Genomic DNA, 21,238 nt, shown 5'->3' with positions numbered 1-21,238 from the left:
CCATGTGAATACGGATTTAAACTTTAACACCAATGACTCATGGCTTCACTTGGACTTGAGCCTTTTTGCTTGCTATATATATCTTGTGTACCTTTCAAAAGCTTTGCAGTCCAGCAAGGAACAACAGGGTTTTTTTAGAGACTTTATAAAACTTATAAATCCAACAATGAATGTCGTCTTTGATTATTTATCCATTTCTCTGTGTTGAAGGGAGTTGCTGTTGCCGTTAGCCATTAGCTGAAGCCTACTAAGGACAAGATGTATCCCATGATGCATTGGGTTTAGTCTGACAAATCAGAGGCTGTGTTGCTGTGTGCGTAACAGAGCTTCTCCCAGAAGCCATGTGCAATGAAATAACATGACATTCACCCCATCCTAGTATCAGTAGATCTGTGCTGTTGTGGCAACATCCAAAATAATGAGTAGAATATTGTGAGTGTAATAAATAATGTGTAGATTATTCTCTGCACACTTGGACAGTATCGTAAGTCATGCTCCCAAAGCATACTGAGCAATCCATGGACATATAGTTGTTGTTCAGTTTTTACAGAATCTGGCATCTTGACACGGGAATGGACAGGAAGTGCCATCAGAAGAAAAGGAGCCTTTTGGCCAGGCAGATCTGCAGGGAGTGTGATATGTGGCCCTCTGTGTCACTGCAGACAGAAACTGCTTCCAGGAATGGCACAACTAACTTTTTAGACAAAAAATCAATAGGAACTTGTCTGAAAGAAATATAATAGTTTTTGATCTGTGCTGGCTACAGTGTTTGTTTCTTTCTCGCTGATCTCCGAGGCTGAGAAGAACACATTTCAAAAGCCAAAAGTCTTGTTCGCTATTGTGCTATGTGTGATTTAAGTCAATATCTGTGAGATAAAATTTCTGTTTTTCCTTTTCTCCTGTATTCATAGTCATATGACTATTTATACCTCCATGTGATGTCACTGCAGCATACATAGCACATATTAGACACATATAACATAACTGTGTATTACAGTGTTACAGTGTCTCAAACCTGTGGGGTTTTAAAAAGTGTGCCACTAATCAATTGATTCCCTTCATTAAATTTGCAAGACAAGACAGAAACATACAAAATTCATTCTATTGTGATACTGGTTAATAGTCCTATATGCTATGAAAGTGTAATGTACGTTTTTATGATTAAGTTAGGTCACACTTGTTTTAACCAACTTGTTTTGAAAAATAATGACAGATTAAAAAAAACAGTAATGATTTTTGTAAATTTCATATATTATTGCTCTGATCTTAAAATGACATTGCATTTGGTGAAGAGTGCATTATGACTCATTTAAGGACTCAACACTCAAAGTTCAGGACTTGGGACTTGAGTGCAAAGACTTGAGACTTACTTGTGACATGCAAAGCAATAGCCCAGTTTTAAAAACCCTGTTCAAGGCAGTAATATCGCCATGTTATGCCTCCTTGCCCAGCTGTATATAAGGTACGATCACTGAAAAGGGGGGATAGAGTTGGCTCGCCTTTAAGGCAACATCTGAGGTAGTGACAGTGCCTAAACTGTGTCTGTATGAACAGGCCAGCTGGCAGGACGGGATCATGGGCGGCACACGTGTGATGTTTTGATAACATGTTAAACTTGTAAGCTACTTTGGGAGATTTAAAAAGTAGCTGTTAGTAGCTACCAGCTAACTTAAAGAAGAAGAACAATGAAGAAGAACAACGGCTGACAATGTCCAAAAATGGGAAAACAATGAGATGAGCGGGCTCCTTCCGAGCAGAGGACGAGATCAACTGCCATATGACAGAGATAGTAAATGATTGTTATTGCCATGTTAATGTCATTGTTATTGTTTTTAAAGTGCAGCTGATGCATATATTATATGTCACACTAGAGGCTGACGCTGTTGTGTTACATGTCATGCCTGTCACGCCTCTTGATTCTGCGATGCCAGCATGCTGTCTAAAATCAAACACTGTGTGGTGTGTGGTGGTTCTGTGTTAAAATGCAAAGGCGGCAGCTTCAAATACTGTACGAGGGATGGGACAGCACTGTAAAACCACATTACTTGGACTAAGTCTGTGGACAGATGTGTATGGCTAATATTTCAGTGAGTGTTTGTTGTTTATGTTCTGTGTATAAGTAAAACAGGTAGGTTGAACTTAATCAACATATTTGGAAGTCACCATCTTGTCATAAGACAAATGACCCCAGGTTACATCACTGATGATGTGTTCAGGTGCATCAGAAGATATATTCAAGAACTGCAACAAAAATTTCCCTGTGGCCCAAAAAAAACATTTTTCCCATAGACCACCATTAAAAAAAAGACACATCTGTAAAACAGATAGGACAATCTGACCTGCAAAGTCACTTATTGCACTTTGCAAATTCTGATCAATGAAGAATATATATTTCTAGACTTTTTCCAGAGACCAGAGAAGCATTTGTTAAGTGTGTGAAGTCCCAATGTAAAGTTTATGGGCTAAGGAGGACGAGCCAGAGGGAGAAACATTAATGTGCATTTGCAGTAGGCCACACAATGTGGAAGCAAACCTTGAAGCCAGAGACCATTTTTTGGCCTATGTGCTCTGTGACCATTTTTCATTTAAGTGAAATGCCGCCATCTTTGAGTCCAGTATCCAGTACCTTTATTACATTCATGGACAGCTCTGAGCCCCTGCTGATTTTATGACTCAAGTCTGTGAGTGTGTATGTGGAGAGCACTGGAACTGGGGCACTGAATCAAATAAAATGAGTTGTGTGTGTTCATGCACAATGGACACTGTGGCTCATTTATGTGTTTTTATTTGTATTTTATTATTATATTTTATTTTGGGATAACATTGGAAGATATATCAGGCTTTGGGTGAATAGACACTTATTATGATCAATTCATGATTGTTTGTCTTTCAAGAAGTATATTTTAATTACTAAAGAACTAAACACCACCACAGCCCATAGCTTTCAATGTGTCAGCCTGCTGACTCACCTGTTGAGCATCTTTCTCTGCTTTGCTGCATTACATACTAAAGGATAATGAACATCAATGAATGAAGATTTTAAAATACCTGCATAATGTAAAGTTGTTGTGTTTGCAAGTTTAATTATGGATTCTAACCAGTACTGATGAAATATTATCATTAGAATAGTGTCCGTAATCAAGCCAGTCTCACTTTGTACAGTTTGATCTTTATTAAATGAGAGTAGCTATGAATATACAGACTTTTCTGATGACGCCTGTGAGTAGTGAGATGTTCATGTTGTCTGTATAATTGATGAAGTTTCATTGCAGCCTGTGTGGACGCTGTTGCTGACAGCAGTGAAAACAGTGTGTATCTTATTTATGACAAAAGGCTTAGCCAGAGATACAAATGAAGGCAGAATGTGCCGAACGTTTAATCCCTCCTGAGTAACACAAGAGACGGACAGAAGCCTCCTGGCTGTCAAACATTTGGTGAAAACTGGCAGAGATGCAAAGACAGCAAGTGTACACTCATAGCCTTGATGCTGTCATTTAATTGGTAGAGACAATCCAACTAAAACCAAAACAAGTTTTAGTCCAGAATCTATTTTGCAAGGGCACCATCGCTGCATCCTGGGCTTAGCGCTGCACAAGACAATTGTGAAAGAAATACAAACAACCCAGAGCATTTGTTGTTGTTGTTGTTGTTGTTGTTGTTGTTGTTGTTTTTCCCTTAGTGTGTAATTATAATGGGTTCAGCCAGACCTTTCTCCAGCGCTGGCACAGTGTGAGATAGATCTGGCTATGCAAGCCTGTTCTCATCTAGAACTTGTCAGTGATCTGGTCATACGATACTAATGCAGAAAGGCACCGTTGTTGACACAGTTGCCACTGACCTCAGTCTTCAAGTACCAGCACTATGTCAGTGGACGTCCACATAAAATACCAACGCACATAGGCACTTTTCGCAGCGTTATGAAATGCACCAGCCCGTGGCAGTTTGTAATGTCACAATATAAAGGGCTGAGAAGTCCCTACAGGGTGGGTGGGAGTGGAGGATGGGTCCAACAAACACAGAACTTTCACCATGGAGCCTGCTGCTTGTTTCCCATGTGAATACTGAGCCAAACCATGATTTTTTTTCTAAACCATAACCACATACTTTTGTTGAGCAAGGAAATAAATCGAAATAAGAGATGTTTTACCCATTTTACTTAAGTTTATTTTGAAAAGACTGTTTCCATGTAATGAGCAGAAATTGTATATTTCCTGTGAAAATGGAAGTGTACTTTTGAAAAGACAGAATGCATGTAACAAGTGTAAATCCCCGAACATCAACAGCAGATGTAGGAGGGTACTTAGTGCATCATACTGTATGTATATGTGAAAGTCCATCCATCCATTGTTGGGATAAGAATGCATTGGCTATGCAAGACTACTGTCCCCATTAAGGCTCATTTATACTCCCTTTACATACAAAAATAGATACTTTTTAGAGCTGTCAAAATAACATGTTAATTTTGATTAATTAATCACAGAAAAAAAACTTAAATGCCCCTTGACCCGGAGCGTCATTGAAGGCTTTGTCATATGATGGAAGCAGATGAGATGACATTGCTTTGCCCTGTAAAAAAAGGGCTAGATGGAACCGTTGACAGGAGCACCGTCCTATGCAATTTCTTCAGTTAGGAATTTCCAAACCATCTGAGTACTTAAGCATTTAGCAGCCAAGGGAGGTCCGAGCTAGCACACCCTCTGATGCAAGCACTAACAGTTAGCCTTGTCAAGCCACATTGAACCGGGTGTTCAGACACAACCTAAGTAAGTCAAACTAACTCCCTTGCAAAATGGATTGCAATTGACTGCAGACCAGGTTTGGTGGTCCAGGACAGGGGGGACAATTGTGCCCAAAATACAGCAGCTTTACTGCAACACGTCTGCCAAAATTCATTCGAATTGATTTTTTTTTTTTTTTTTGAATATTTTCACAGCAACACTTGATGTTTGCAATTAATTTAGGTCAATTAATCACAGAGCATGTAATTAATTAGATTTTTTTTTTTAATCATTTGACAGCCCAGGTTGTTTTTAAAAGTTGTGACTCTCCACGTTTCTCTCTAGAAACATCCACTAGATGGCACTAGAGGGCAGAATCAAAAGTTTTTGACACCAGCAACATAGCAACAGTGGAGGACGTCATAATGACGTTCCTTTTAAAGGAGACACCATTGTAGATAGCAGTGGTCTGTGAGGGCATTAATACATCATGACATACTGTATGGGCAGAGGATTCTCTCTACTACATTACCAATTCTGCCATTTTTGTAATGTCTTCATCATGTCCTACAGAAGTATCTCACTTTCAGTATGTTACACTGCCTCCACAATCTCCGGTGGCACTTCTCCATTTCATTCGCGTCTGTAAGCTCTCATAAAACATGCACAAATATGGACAAAATGAATGCAGAATATGGACAGAATGATCCATCCATGTCCGTGTCAGTATACATATCTAACACTGAGCATTTAGATGAGCCATTACAACACACTCCTGTTGTTTGATGTAATCCCCACAATGTCTTTGCCATTGTGTATTTTGCTTGTGCATGTGCTGTAATGGATATGAGATCAGCTAAAGGTTTAACATATAAATGTGAAACCTTTTGTCAGTAAGGTGCCAAAACCTATTCACACTGCACAATAATGCAGCGTCTACATATGAGGTCATGTCCAATCATTAAAGGATTTTGTGCAGCATCTGACTGCAGTGTGTAATGCTTTATTTAATATGCCTACCAAAGTAGTTTAGTATTATCTGCATTTTTTTTTTTTTTTTTTTTTTGCTATGATTGCTCTTTAAAATGTTTTCCTTTTTTCAGATGTGGCACAGGGCTTTAATGTGGGTCTGTTGTAATCCCAGCCTTTGATCTATGAATTCTACCATGATGTCTGTGCTTGCAGTTAATTGTAACCTGTAATGAATGATGAAAAGAATAACAAAGGAACCTGGCTCTGCTCTAAAATGATTAAACAAGTCTCCTGCTAATCACACTTTGATCCCATGCAGGCTTTGAACTGATAAATTGTTCTATATACCACATCTCTGTGCCTGGGGTTCAGACGCTACTCTAGCTGGTTATATGGATCTGCTCTGATGTGAGTGAGGGAGTCTTCGTTACAAGGTGTTGGAGAAAGCTCTTTTGGCATCACCTATCTGTAGGATTACATACTGTTATCTGACTGCATCTGTATCTGGCAGTGATTAAGCTTGAAAAAAGCTCATAAGCTCTGGGATTCCTGTTTGTCATTGCTGACAACAGGCTTGTGTTTTTTAGCCTTGTAGACATCTTGTAATTCTCTTGTCAGTGCAAATCCTCGCAGCCTGGTGACTTTTTCAGTCTTTATATGTCATCTTATGCCATCTTTGTGGTCCAGTGGTATCAATCATATTTGAATCTGGTGGGGGACTTTGGTTACATGCACTACCTACCTTACTACCTTAATATTCATAGTTTCTGCTCCTTTCAACTGAAACTAAAACAACATTTAAAAAGAAAAGACAAAAGCATCTTAGCTTTAAGCTATAAAGGCACAGAAGTGTGTGGGTTTGACGTTGACTGATTTCTCAGTGATTCAGAGTGACGGCCTCCATTGTTTGTATGTCAGGGCATAAATGGATTGTATGCTTTTATTTGTTCTGTATTTTACAAGATACAAGATTTCTGCTTCTTTCTGCTGTCAAGACAAAAGTTAAAAGCCATTTCCCTACAACTTCATCTTGAGTGTTTTCTGAACAATGCTGATGGAGTCATCTTGAAAATAATTTATTTTATTAGATTAGTTTATATTCCAGTGTCGTACCTCAAGCCTAGAATGCTGATTAAAGAAAAAAATAGCTAAGTGGTGAATGTAATCATGGAGTTACAAGCCCCTTTTACACAGCCTTTTCTAGATGGGAATTTCATGCTATCATGCTACCTCACCATTTTATATAAAAGGTACAATTACGGAAATAGGGGGACAGAGTTGCCTCACCTGTAGGGTGGCAATGGAGGTAGTAACTGCGCCGAAAGCAACATCTGTATAAATGGGACAGCCGGCAGGACGGGATCATGGGTGGTGCAGGTGTGACTTTTTGATCACGTTATGCATTCAACCCACCACAGGAGATTTAAAAAGTAGCTGGAAGCCGTTAGCAGCTAACTCAAAGAAGAAGAATGGCTGTAGAAAGTGTCTGTAAACTGGGAAACAATGAGGTTGGGGAGCTCCTTACTCTCCGAGCAGATGACAAGATCAACCGCCATTTAACAGAGATGGTAAATAATTGTTATTGCCACATTATGTCGTTGTTGTGTTTGTTAAGTGCTGCTGATGCATATGTTATATTTCACACTAGAGGCCGACACTGTTGTGTTGGATGCCATGCTTGACATGCCTCTTTTATTTTGCAATTCTTGTATGGGTTTCACATGTGGAAAGATGCCACCATTGTTTGGTCCTGGGTAAAGCTGCAAACACGGCATAAAGAGGGGACTTTGTAGCAGCCCCATAGCCTGATCTCTGTGTAAAAAGGGCTAAAGATGTAATGCTGAAATCCAGAGGTGAGAGGTCATTGTTTTGTAAGGCACAAGTAGGTCTCAAGTCTTTGCACTCAAGTCCTAAGTCAAGACAGGCAAGAACTGCATCCGAAACTTTTAGTTTCAAGTCCTAAAAGCTATTTTAACGTCAGATTAATAATCTGTTAAATATATAAAAAACGAAAATACAGTAATACCTTTAAACGTGTATTTATTTTGTGAAAACAAGTTTGTAGGAAGTTGTTTCATCTCCGTTTCTTTTTCAGATGGCTTTTTTGCATCCTGCAATTCATTTTTTCTTGACCACCTGTATTTTTTGTACACAAACAAAATTATTGCTAGAATAACCTATGTTCAGTTACGTAACATTAGTTCTTCATGTCACTCGCCCGCAACTTGATTGGATGCTGTTGGGTTGGTTCAAATAAAGTGGGTGTAGGGTATTAAGTGTCAACATGACAAAATGCAAAGTAAATAATGTTTTAGTTGAATTTCACTGATAACATTATTATTTGTTTTTTCAAACATAATATTGTCATGAACTGTTTTGGCCATGATAATGAAAACCAGATATTGTGCTAGCCCCAAGTCTAACTCTAGTCCAAGTCCTGTGACTCGAGTCCACACCTCTGCTGAGAACAAAGGGAAAAAAAAGGAGACACACTTGACAGTAAAATATCAAATATCCCACTGATGTAACTTAATGGTAGAGAAACAGCACCTGAGTCCCTGTATTCTGTTTGAAAGTACATTTAAATGAGTCTATCTGAATGGTGGCTGCTGCAGTAAATATTGATACCGACTATAATATATCAACATTTCTCAGCTCAAGCAACAAAAATACAAACAGCATGCTTTTGTGATTTTGTTCTTAAGTACAACACCTGCGTTCCTCATGCTGTCCCTGAAGGCTCCTGGATGCTGGTGGGCATGTCTAATGTATTCTGACCATAAGTTCATGCACAATATTATGAAACATAAACAAAGGGAGTAAGCAACTATACTAAAGTCAACACAACAGTAGAAAATCACACAAATATAAAACATACAGTGAGCCAGGTATACCTGGGCAATATGATGAAATATACTGTGAGATGATAGAGACATATCTGTCAGAGATTGTTCACACAGAGGTATCTATCCCCTTAATATCTCTACATGTAGCTGTAATGGGCTACTGTGGGCAATGTTGTAACTCAATGAGCAAGATAGCCTTATTTGAATGAGATTTAGAGGATTTTGTATCAGTTTGATTCAGCAGCCTGCAATGAAGTATCTGGTATTTAAAACAAACCTTTCCCATTGTTAGAGTTGGGGGTTATAAAGTGATCAAGTGATAAAATGCCAGCTACAGTGACACAATTTGCAAGAAAATGCGATGTAGTGCCGAACCTAATCGCCAGAATAACTGCTAGCAATGTACATTTCAGAAAATGGATATGTTACATTTGTACATTCATATGTAGCAAATATGTTGAAACATCATGTTTTGTTTGGATACAAAAACACTTGGTTAGGGCTATGAAAAGATCAGGTTTTGTCTTAAAATGTGCCATTGTTGCAACAGATTCTCACTCCGACCTCGTCACATATCATCGTTTGGTCATGGATTTCCATGTTGAGATATGATGTGCAAGGTACCCGAGGTACGTTGATTGCTGATGTCCTGGGATGCCGTGTTAACTTCAGCTTGTTACATGCATTGTCTGTTTTTTTCAAAATACACTTAGATTTTCACAGGAAATGTACAGTTTGTGCACAGTCTCTTTCAAAGTAAGTGCTATGTTGGTACAACACTGCGAATTGATGTTTTTTTCTTTCAACAACAAATGCACGTGGCAAACACAAACAGGTGGTTGGGTTTAGGGAAAAAGAACAGGGTTTGGCTTTACAATCACACAGGAAGCGAACACCGCCCTCAAGGGTGAAAGCCGATGGATGTTGGAGCCAACTTCTACCCCTCTTCTCCGCCCTACTCAGACTTCCGCCACCTTTAACTTTCATTGTTGTCCCAGTACGCCCCCCCCGACGCCACCGGGCACTGTCAATAATGGTGACAAGCCACGTATCATACTGATGTGAAATTTTATGTTTCAAGTCCTCACCCAGTGTATTTTGGCATTTTTATGATATTTCATATTGTTCTGAGTCATATCCTGACAGTGTTGATTAGACACGCTGTTCACCAAATATTTTTGACAAATAACTTAATATTGTGCTCAAAGTTAAGAATATGAAGTTGTTGCTAAAACGGGAAGATGATGTATGACTGTAGTAGAATCTGCTAGTCAGATATCATCTTGTAAGCTTGCACAAGTGCATTGTCATAAATATCAAACATCTTTGTGAGCTAGCCAGCCAACTTATCTTGTTTATCATAATTGTAGCATAATAGCCTTATTTTTATCTTTCTGTGTAAGGGCGTCTGTTTATCTGTCTGTCAGTCGGACTGTCCATTTGGCCCAATCCTAACTCTTATATAACCCAACAACACCGACTTTCACCTGGGAGGCTGGTGTTAGCTTCCCCTATGATTGTAAAGCCAACCACGTGTCTGTGTTGGATAAACATAATCATGTACATCAATTTGTGGTGTTGTACCGATGTAGTATGTTTATTTTGAAATAGACTGTATGCAAACTATACATTTCCTGTAAAAAGAGAAGTGTATTTTGAAAAGAAACAATGCATGTAACTGGCTGATTTGATGCAGTGTCCCAGAACGTCAACAACAAACTCATCCAGGGTACCTTGCATGTCTTCTGTCGATGTGGAAAGTTCATGACCAAATGCCAATATGTGACAAGGTCGGACTGAGAATGTGTCGTCTCATCACTACAACAACCGACAGCTGCAGCAGGAGGAGATGGTAAATAAGGGAGCATGAGAGAGAGAGAGAGAGAGAGAGAGAGAGAGAGAGAGAGAGAGAGAGAGAGAGAGATTTTTGTGTCATTTGTGCTCTGATGAACAGTAAATGCATCAAATTAAATGCCATATTGCTGTTTTCCAAACTAATGTTGCTTCAGTCTCATTGCTATGGTAATGGATTACATCCGACTATTAAACACACCCCCATTCTGTGTTTAAGAAAGAATGTTAACCGTTAAATAGGAAGTAACACTGGCTAGAGGGGGGACTTTAAACAATGCTGGGGTTAATGTGTGGTTAGGTTTAGGCACAAAAACCACTTGGTCACAGATCATGTTTGGGTTTAAAATATCTGGTTTTAGTGGCATGATCCCTGTGGAAAACATAGAGATGACTCGCTAAAAGGCAACTGGTTTTGTTGATTGTTGGTCTGGAAAAGTGGTCTGCAGTGGTCTTTAGCTTAGCAGGCATCCCACCTAGATATCACACCATCCACCATCTCCTCCAAGTTCCAATGACATAGTTCATATTCTGCATCACTTTAGAGACTTAGATATGATAAATATGGAACATCCAAATATAACGTATCCATAGTGCTGCAGAAATGCAGAATGCCAACATTTTCGTCTGGGGACTGGGCTGCTCTTGGGGCCCCATCCACCCTGGAAAACACAATGCCCTCTGTCTGTACCAAATTGGTCCAGACCATCATTATGTTGGGTAGGAGAGTGACTCGTTCAATAGAGCAAGTCAGCCCCGGCATCATGAAACAGACTGGCATGATGTGCTTGCTGGGATGGCGCTATATGAACGGGTATCTTTTTTCCATGTATACACACATGCACACACTCCTATGCAGTTGCTTACTAGGTTCCAATTACAACACAGCCACTTTGCTGCTCTTGCTTATTTTAATTTTTTCTTTAAAAAAATCAATTACATTAATCACTAAAATAAATAAATAAACAGAAAGTTTGAGTAATAATTTTATAGTTTGCCTTTGTTTTCTCTTCCTAATTGGGCGAACCGGGTTTGTTTCCACAGTATCTGTTGATCTAAATACACTGGCCAGAGTTTCACAAATAAAACCCAGTTGTAATAGTAGTAGTTTTCCTTTAAGATTGCTGTAGCCAATTAGTGTGAGATTTTTCCATGTCAAAATGCAAGTCTTGTCAAAACTTGGCAAAAAGTGTCTGAGATCTTCTATTTAATTACACTTAGAGAGCAATCTTTGGAGATTTTTTTGTTTGTATTTTTCTCCTTTGTTCAAGTTTTGACCAAATCAAAGCCAAGGGTGAAGCAGTTTCAGTCTTTTGAAGTTGGAAATTTTGATCTTTGAGTACAAGCCTGGACCATGATGTGAAGATGAAATAGTTCTTCAAGTTATCTTAGAACCAGACTAATGGTGTCTTTTTGTGCAAAGTCTCTAAATGGGCCTGATATAATGGGACGCAAGTGCAGTGTCACAAACACGAAGGTGCAAAAGTTCAAAGCCCAGAGCTTCTTTGCTGTAAATGTACCCAGAGGTGATGTTGCCATGGCAACCAGTCAATTTCAGTGTGCTATACAGTGTCAGCTGCACATATCCTTGGTCCAAAGTGTTGTTATTCTTTGTTAGTCATTTGGCCTGACATGTTTTCCACTGTCTATCCAGGGAGCTACTCCCACTACGCTATTGATTTTCTCTTTGCTTATAGTAAGTTGGCTGATACCAAGCAGAGGAGGGGAGACTTAGTTACACTTCCTCTGTGGTGACACTCCCAAGATACTCTTTAAGTGTCTGTGCTGTTTTTTTCTCTATGTGTTACTCAAATGTTGGAGTTTCATGTCATACAATAATATCCCTTGGGAATGGGCAAACTGTAAAGCCTTGTCTATTGTAGGAGAAATACCTTTTTGAGAATGTTTGCACTCATAATAAAGTTTGGGGCCCCACCCTCCTAATGAGGGAAGCGACTAATCAAATTAATAACTCTGTAAACCAATTATTAATTCTTCAGCAGGCTTATCAATAATGAATCAATCTCAATATCTGGGTTATGAATTCTCCATACAGTGATCTTAATTCCTGCTCAAAAGAAATATCCACAGACAACGACTTGGCAATAAATTAAATTTCATTTAAGCTAAATGGGTAACAACTGAATAAATGAATGAGGATAGTATGAAGCAACACAAAATCAACAGTATGTATAAATGGATTAAACAAGAAGTAACACTCATGTGAATTATTTAATTTGGCGATAGTGAGAGAGTATGTGAAGATAAATTGAGAATGCAGGGATGCGCAAAATATTTATCTAAGGAATCCTAAATTATAGGAGCTATATGTAAGAAATCTAAAGCAAATAGTTGTAAAATCATCCTAATATGTCACAGAGACTAAGGAATAATGTTCATATAACATACTGATCTCACCGACAACAATAGTACAGCCAGAATATTCGCATTTAAAACATTTTTTTACAGTCCGCAAATCATGTTTATGTTTTGAATTTGTGTTTTGGCCTGTTGGGCCACCCACCGCCATCTACCAGTCACGCAGTCAGTAGAGTCTCAGCATCAGTTACAGTTACGACTGAGCTACAGCAGCACAGCAAGCAGCAGTAGCAGTGTCCCGGTACATAGCATTAGCAGGCCGGTTCCTCCTCAGCTGTATCCCGGCAGCAGCATTAGCAGTGTCCCAGTACATAGCATTAGCAGCTGGCTCCTCCTCAGCTGTATCCCGGCAGCAGCATTAGCAGTGTCCCGGTACATAGCATTAGCAGCTGGTTCCTTCTCAGCTGTATTCCGGCAGCAGCATTAGCAGTGTCCCGGTACATAGCATTAGCAGCCGGCTCCTCCTCAGCTGTATCCCGGCAGCAGCATTAGCAGCAGAGAAGCCGGACTCGCTCAAACGGTCCGCTGGAAAACCGGATCAAGGACGCGGCGACGTGGCCCTGCCACGGCAGCCGCCCATGGGCAAACAAATCAGTCTCCAGCGTGCCACTGTCCAGCAATCTCGAATCGTGGGTTTGCTAAGGCGGCCTTCTTAGTTGTAAAATAGACTTATTACTTACTATTTATTTTAAAGGAAACTTCATGCTCCTATTATATGAGATCATATACTTTAACATGTTACGCGCCATAAACACATTCTCTTCCCATTATGGTCACAATCGGTTCTTAACATCCAATTAAAATGAATACAATTATTATACCACGTGTATCAGCAAAGTACATGTATAGCCTAAACTGCTTCAAATATATACACTCTAGACAAACCTATAGTTGCAACATATAATGAAAATAATGAAAACAAAATGAGGAAGCACATATTCATGAAAACAAGTTGATTAATAAACCCAGCTATATGATAACTCTAAATATAATATGGGGCTCCTTATGGGAACCCACTTTAACTACCGTCACATGGTGGCAGTATGGTTTCATGTTAAATGAGGAATTAAAATCTTATTTTCATAATTCCCTTCATTTTTGCCCTATGGAAATGAGAAAAACATCATTCAACTAACATGCACATTTACAATGTTATAACATGGATAAAATGTATAATTTCACTTCTAACTGATTTCAATTTTGTCACACAGAAACATTTGGTAAGGGATAGGAGGGCATGATTTCCCCTGAGCAATGCGAATGGACAGGATGTGGTTGAGAAAAGAAGCATTGTCTCACAACAACTAGTGGGTCGTTCATCACCACGTTTTGCCCCAATCCCAAGTGACTTTTTACCTCCTTTTGGCCTAAAGATGGCTGAAAGAAGCGTTTGTCCAGTCTGGGGTAATACAGGGGTTGAGTCCTAAACCCTTGTCCAATGAACAAGTCCCCAATGGGTCTTGTTCATTGATAATATTGGTTCAAAGGAAGTCCAGAAAGGTTGTTCCTCTACACTATAGTGAGCTGAAGTGAATCTAGAGCTTTGGGTTCTGACATTTTTCTAACATAGAACTATTTATTTATTTATTTCAAAATGATGTCTTATTGTTCTTTACTTCATTTTTGGCTTCAAAGTCAATATGCATATGCTATGTTCGTATTATGTTGAAAGAGTGAGACATAAGAAATGGAAGTTTTGGATAACTCAAGAGGGCTGACATCTCATATCACATTCGAGAGCCCAAAATTCATCATTAACTGAAAATTAGTTTTTTTTAATAGTTTTTTGATTGCTGACACATTGCACTTAACAGGAACCAGTGAAGGGAAGCAGAGAAACTTTGCCAATATTCAACCAGCTTTGTGTCATTGCAGTGTGTGCAGATGAATGGTGTTTAGCTTCCCCCATCCACCAGTGGCGGTCCCGGTGCTGGCGTCGTAGGGGAAACCTGACACATTCATCTGCACACACTGTGGTGACACACAGCCGGATGAAAATCAGCAAGGTATTCGTTTATATTTATTGTCTATTGTCTCGATTGTCACTTTTACACTGTCATCTGTAACTTATAAGCTAGTTAGGCATTAGCCTCTGACTATCTTTATCTTTTCAACCTGTTTTTGCTGCTGAGTGAGTCTGACATCCTGGATATATCCTTTAAATGCATATTGCAGACCCTTCTGCTGTTTCTCTTTGAAATATTTTTTCATTTTTCCAAAAATTTGATAATATTTCTTTAGGGAGTGCAGTTAGTTATGGTGAGGGCTCCACCCTAGTTTCCAACAGCTCGATGGACCATCACAAAGGGGTGGGGCCTAGTGAAGGGTCAATTATCCAGCCAGTGTAGAACATTATAAATACGCTAGCTGGCAAGCTAGCTCTGTAGCTAGACAACTTTGAACCAAAGACCTCAGATATCAAGTACGTGTCAAAATTCTACAAAACTGAGAGACTGGACTTGTGACTATGATTTACTTACTACAACCATAAAGGTGTAAGGGGATTCAGATGTAATTGCATAAAAGGTCAGTCTTAAGCTGGGATTTTAAAGTAGCCATACATGGGACAATCTGGCGGCAATGGGCAAAATTGTCCCACGGTCTGGGAGCTCTATGAAGAAAGCTCTATCACCTTTGGATTTTGACTAGGAACATGAATGATGAAGAGTAACTGATCAGAGGATCTGAGGGGTCTCGAAGGAGAGTATGGACTGATGTATGCTGGTGCAGATCCACGCAGAGCTATAAAAACAAATACTACATTAAATTTAAAATCAACAATCCATGCTATTTCCAACACATTATCACTCCCAGCAAGGCATGTCAATTTTTGCTTCTTACATAAGTAGTGTCTTTCAAAATAAACGGAAACATAGGTTTTGTCACCATAACTAGGTTTGGGTTAAAATAAGTAGGTTTGTAAGGTAACGTCATACTATGCCATTGCCACGGCCCACAGATGGGTTTACATGGGAGTTAGTTTAAAGCCCAGTACGTCTCATACAGACGCTAAAAGGGTGCCTTGTACATTAGATCTGTTGCCAATGGTCACTGACAGTGCTGCTGTATTTTACACCCTGGGGATGAGAACAGGCTGACTATACTATAAAATATACATAATAAAATCCTACCAGGGATTTAAAGTATTCAGATTTGATGAAATGATATCAAACTCCAAGCCTGGTTGTCATATTGTCAGAGGTGGTCAATATGTTCTTTCAAATATCAATTCGTCATATGAATAACATTTTGTTTATTGGTGCCAATGCTTTTGGTTTTGGACGTTATATTCATCTTCACAGCCACCGTTGTATTTGAGTGTTGAAAATGTCACAACCTTTTTTGTTATATCATTAAGCCGGCAACAAAGGTCACAGTCACCATGTGAGCCCTACGCCTCATTTAATGGAGTTTTGCTGAAAAGTTCATTTGAGGGCTCCTTTTGGGGCCTGTTGAGGGTGTTTCAATCTCATGACAGAAAATTAGGAAGTTTCAGCATGTCAGGGTTTGAGAAATGAGTCTGAGCACATTGCAGAATCACTTTTTACTCCCAGGCACAGTTCTCTGCAACACAGAGAGATATTTGTAATAACGCCTGCAGATTTATATTGAACACACTCAACCCCTGTGTCAACCGCAGTACATTCAGTATGCACTGAGAAGTTACACTCTGCATAAAGTCGATATGAGTCACTAGGAGCTCGGTGAATCCTCTTCTCTCTAAACAGTAATTTACTTTCACTATGAACAAGAGTCTGTATTATTGATGTTCCAGCTTATTGTTATGGGCCGTTCATGGGTGCTTAGGCTGGAATCCAAAGCCTTATTGTAGTCTTTGTATAATGTCTTTATAACTGCCATAAGCCTCATTAACATCTGTTTAGTTTCCCAGACTAGTACTTCGGAGAAAAAGATAATAATATACTTCGCTCTCTATAGGGGTTAGATACCATTTACACTGGAACATAAACTAAGTGTTGTACATAATATTTCACTTTTAAGGGAGGTGCAGCATACTGTGGTTACTTCTGTTTTACCAGCTCCTCACAGAAATATCTACTTCTTTAGCTTCTAAATGCTCCACTGTGTTCATCGGCTAGTTGCTACATTTGCTTGCTGTTTGGTGCTGAGCTGGTAGCGTACAGTGGGTTTTTAGAGCTTTTTTCTTGAAAACAGCTGCCTGTTATTGAGAGTCAACCAACACAGTAAAGCATCAGGCCAGAAAACCAAAACACTGAGCTGAAAGATGCTAAAAATCTCAGTAGATGCTATTTGCACTCAGGTGTCTATAGCAAACAATGCTATTTGCACCGGGGATGGAATAGCCCATGTGGCTGTTTACACCCAGGTGTATTAAGCATCATGGCAAAGGCAAACATCCAGGTGTCCATAGCCAACAATACTATTTGCTATTTGCTTTCTAGTTTTAAATAAATAATGTAGCCTTGGCTTCCTAGCAATAGTAGTAATAGTAAATTGGGCTCATTTCCATCATCTGACCACTTGTCCCACAAACAGTGGTGCAGTGAGGCCAATACAGGTATAAGGCACCTTTACTATCCCTGCCGAGTTGTTTACATGCCTAAAAATAATATAGTGCATCGACATGCAGCACTTTTGCAGCTCAACAACTGGATATAGCTATCTGATGATACCTGAATATAAAAAAAATGTTTTTGCCTCTCATATGCATCGGGGTTAAGGTTTGTCCTGCACAGTGAGGGCTGTCTGTGTCTTTATAAGCTAATGGGACAAATGCTGCTGGGTTTATATGAAAATGAAATGGATTAAAGACATTGGTCAAAGGTGCTCATATATGAACTAAAGTTATGATAGTAACTTCAGGAGTAGCCTGCTTTAACAAATGTAAATGCAGTTTCTCAAACAGTGTTTACAGCTAGAATATGGAAATGGTTATTAATAACATGGTTAATACAAAGCCTTGTGAACTGGCAACTCCAAGTTTAACCACGACAATGGCCCGTTCCTTGCAGTTTTAATCTCTACCATGATGCTCTTACTTGCAGGTATCCATAAATCTCACTGATATATATCAAAAGGGATATGCTGAAATGTCTCTGGGTTTGAGCTTTTTACTCACACAACATGTCGGGGAAAGTGGAAAACAAGTTTGATAAAGATAAGCTCTGTCTGTAAAATGGAGTGCAGTGAGCAAGTCCTACAGGTTATTGAGGAAGTCAAGTCATGTTCTTGCTGGTGTGTGCTGTAGAGGCAGCATCAAGCTGCCAGCAGGCATAACACACCTGTAAAAAAGAAAAGGGAAAAAAATACCAAAAAAAGGCATAGCTTCTATTGGGCTGGACAGCCTGGAGGAATGTCCAAAATGAAGTCTTGGACAACACTTGCCAAGATGATGCAGAGCATTTGTAGCCTCTGGCTGACCCCTCAAGGTGTACCAGGGAGCACTTAAAGCTCTCATTTGTGCCATGGGGGTGCGCAATACTTCTTGCCGTAACAGCCTCAGTAAAATGAAAAGGTGCTGATAGCGCTTTCTCTGGGCTGTTCTCTGTCCCTGTTTGGTAGACTGCTCCTGCCTCACCAGGGTCATTTGTATCTGACAGCCTGCTTAGAGGTTTTATATCTCTGTGAATGCACAGGTCCATAATTCATTAGTATGTAGCTCACACTTTTGCTTTGACCGCTTGCATTTTCATCTCTGAGATCCTTATATATCTGCATTATTAATATTAAGAACTCTTTTCTTCCTTGCTGTATGACCTTTCTTGTTAAATGGCTTCAAAGTTGTCAGCTATCAACACTTGTTCTCTGGCATGGATACGATTTCAACAAAACTAGTAGACAATAATGCTTCTTCTTCTTCAAAGTAATCAGAGATCTGTCCCAGCTTGGGAGATCACTGATGTTGGCTTGTCATTGCTATTTTATTTTATTTTATTTTAGAGTGCCAGACATTCATCAATCTGTGCCCCTGTCACTGTTTATGTCTACAACCCCTTTCAAATCCTGTGCAATCCATAATCTTCATGCATATTTCACAGCATTTAAGTGTGCCCTACCTGATTGAAACAAGCCTTTTTTCATGGACAAGGCGCCTTGGTGCAAAAGCATACAATGTTACTATTGTGTTTCCAAATTTGAAGCACTTCAGGCACCTGTACAAAAGGAAAAGGTTTCCTAAGTTTGGTTTGGAAGTAACTCAAGAATTTGTATGCTAATTATGACAAGTTTCACACAGATGTTTAATAAGTTACAATAATGAAGTGATGACCCAGTCAACATTTGTATTTGGGCCCCATGTGCTTTGTAAATTAGTTGAAAAATGGGCCCAATTCGGTACTGTCCATGAGTTCCATAATGGCCACATGCCAATAGCCCACATAGGTGGGCCCCACATGGGTTATGCTACGGCTACCGGGGTGGCAAGTGGGTATGGGCTCAAAATGGGAATCTTATTTTGGGCTCACTTCGGTAAAACCACCTACAGTATATGATAGTTTTCTGTCTTACATTTTCTGCTGTATTTTGCAGTATAAATATCTATCTATCTATCTATCTATCTATCTATCTATCTATCTATCTATCTATCTATCTATCTATTATCTATCTATCTATCTATCTATCTATCTATCTATCTATCTATCCTGTCTTTATCTCTGCACATACAGAATAATGATAGTGGATTCATTTAACCTTGATTTAAGGCAGATATAAATAGAAAATTGCCCTTCATGATACAATTCAATTTCTGATGATAGAAATATAATTATGCACCAGCTTACACCCCATTGTTAGTCAAGTGTATCTCAGAGTTTTTACATTAGCAGTACAGAATCTTCTCTTGTAATAAAATACCCCTGCTTTGCATTAGAACTGAATACATGAGTGTCATCTTCATGATGGAAAGGCAAAAATATGGCCTGTTTCTGTGCCCGATCACTAGCCACGGTCAGAGGTCTATTATCATGTCAGCCGCAGCTTCTCCAGTGGGGGTTTCAGACAGCTTTACATGCACCCCTCTGTCACTTTGAATGCCTCTCTCTCTCTCCCTCTCCCTGTCTGTCTCTCCCGGGCTTTCAGCACAGAGGCACTCGGTGATGATGGGTTTCTCAGATGGAATTAAAATGTCTCGTCCCACAGCTGTCACCCATGCAAATTGCATTGTCTACAGATTCTATCACTGAAAACAGCCAGCAGTCTTTTTTGTTTGATGCCTTCTTCCTTTTCATTTTTTGTCATGATGTCATTATCTGTGGCGCTGCTGCTTCTCTCGTTAATGTTTCAGAAGACTGTTTTTAATCTCTCTCTCTCTCGCTCTCTCTCTCTCTCTCTCTCTCTCTCTCTCTCTCTCTATTTTGCTGCAGGTTTACCGCCACTCCTACATGGCCTCCTACAGTATCTACAATATTCACACGCGGTAAGTGTTTTTGTCCTCAGCTGTTGCTGTGAGGCAACGTGTGTGGTAAAAAACACATGTCACCAGGGAGAAAACGTAGCTGTGGGCCACGTTGTTTTGCAAAAATAAACAACACAGATATCAATAAACGCTTAGTGCCATGAAAGTGTTGTGATCACCTGTAAACATGATGCGATATGCATGAAGAAAAGATGGGTGTTTCTCAGTTTGTCTCCTTGCTCCAGCAGACTGCAGCCACAGGTATAAGGGCTGTGCATTGGGTAGTTTTTTAAAGTGCACATTCAGTGGATGAATTTGCGCAGAATGGTAATGTCCCATAGTGCAGGGTTTTTTAAAGTCAGTCACTGTGGGTCCAACCCAAGTGGCAACCTCCAGGGCTGAAAAATAAAGGGTGGAATTTTCATACTCACCTGTTTATGCATACAGTAAGAGTGTGGCTGCTCTGATTGACAGGTGGGTGCCATCTGTTGACAAGTTGCAACCGCAGTGACAACGTTGGTTAGGTAATGTAACTATGGCATAACCTCAGATTCATAGAATGTAGGTGTAGTTGCAGCCGCTGCCTAAAAGGGTCTTGTTCAGTGTTTGGCTGCACTAAAAAACTCTCTAGGGAGTCATGTGCTCATTTTTCCCAGTAAATACATTTTGTTTTAATGGTTTTAAGCCTATTTTATGCTAGCAAAAATTAGATTTAGCGTTAGCATTATCACAGTAAAACCACAGACTGTAAATGCACATTGCTAAAGAAGCTAGAAGCTAGTGTTAAGGGTTAGCTCCACCCTCTCATCCAAATGTGTTCACCTTGAGTCGCTTTTGGCTCAAAAAATCCAACATGCCGATGGTTAGAATGCCAAACTTGAGGCTTCAAAAAACTCGAGTCCATGAACCAATGTCATGGTGGCTGAAACCATTTTTTTTTTATCTGCAACCCTGAAACCCTTTACCCTAGCCATGTAAAACAAATTTATGGACAGTGATGATTAAGTTGGAAGACTCTCTAGGAGATCAGTCTAAAGTCTGGAGCAACATTCTTTTTTTACAGGTGGAACTCCAGAGCATCCTGCACAAAGTGTCAC

The 21,238-nt window shown here is 39.6% G+C and overlaps 1 protein-coding gene across 5 annotated transcripts in view; it reads left to right on the top strand.

Annotated features, from left to right (window-relative positions):
• LOC126393530 (inactive dipeptidyl peptidase 10-like) overlaps positions 1 to 21,238 on the top strand; it is a 318,572-nt gene that overhangs the window by 244,405 nt on the left and 52,929 nt on the right. For all 5 annotated transcript variants that reach the window (XM_050049721.1, XM_050049724.1, XM_050049722.1 and 2 more), the window contains one exon: positions 20,110 to 20,162. In XM_050049721.1, the coding sequence (XP_049905678.1) occupies positions 20,110 to 20,162 (53 nt within the window). The remainder of the gene's footprint in view (positions 1 to 20,109; positions 20,163 to 21,238) is intronic.

This window comes from Epinephelus moara, chromosome 7, assembly GCF_006386435.1.
Source record: "Epinephelus moara isolate mb chromosome 7, YSFRI_EMoa_1.0, whole genome shotgun sequence".
Lineage (NCBI taxonomy): Eukaryota > Metazoa > Chordata > Actinopteri > Perciformes > Serranidae > Epinephelus > Epinephelus moara.
This window is presented reverse-complemented; position numbering and strand designations above follow the sequence as displayed.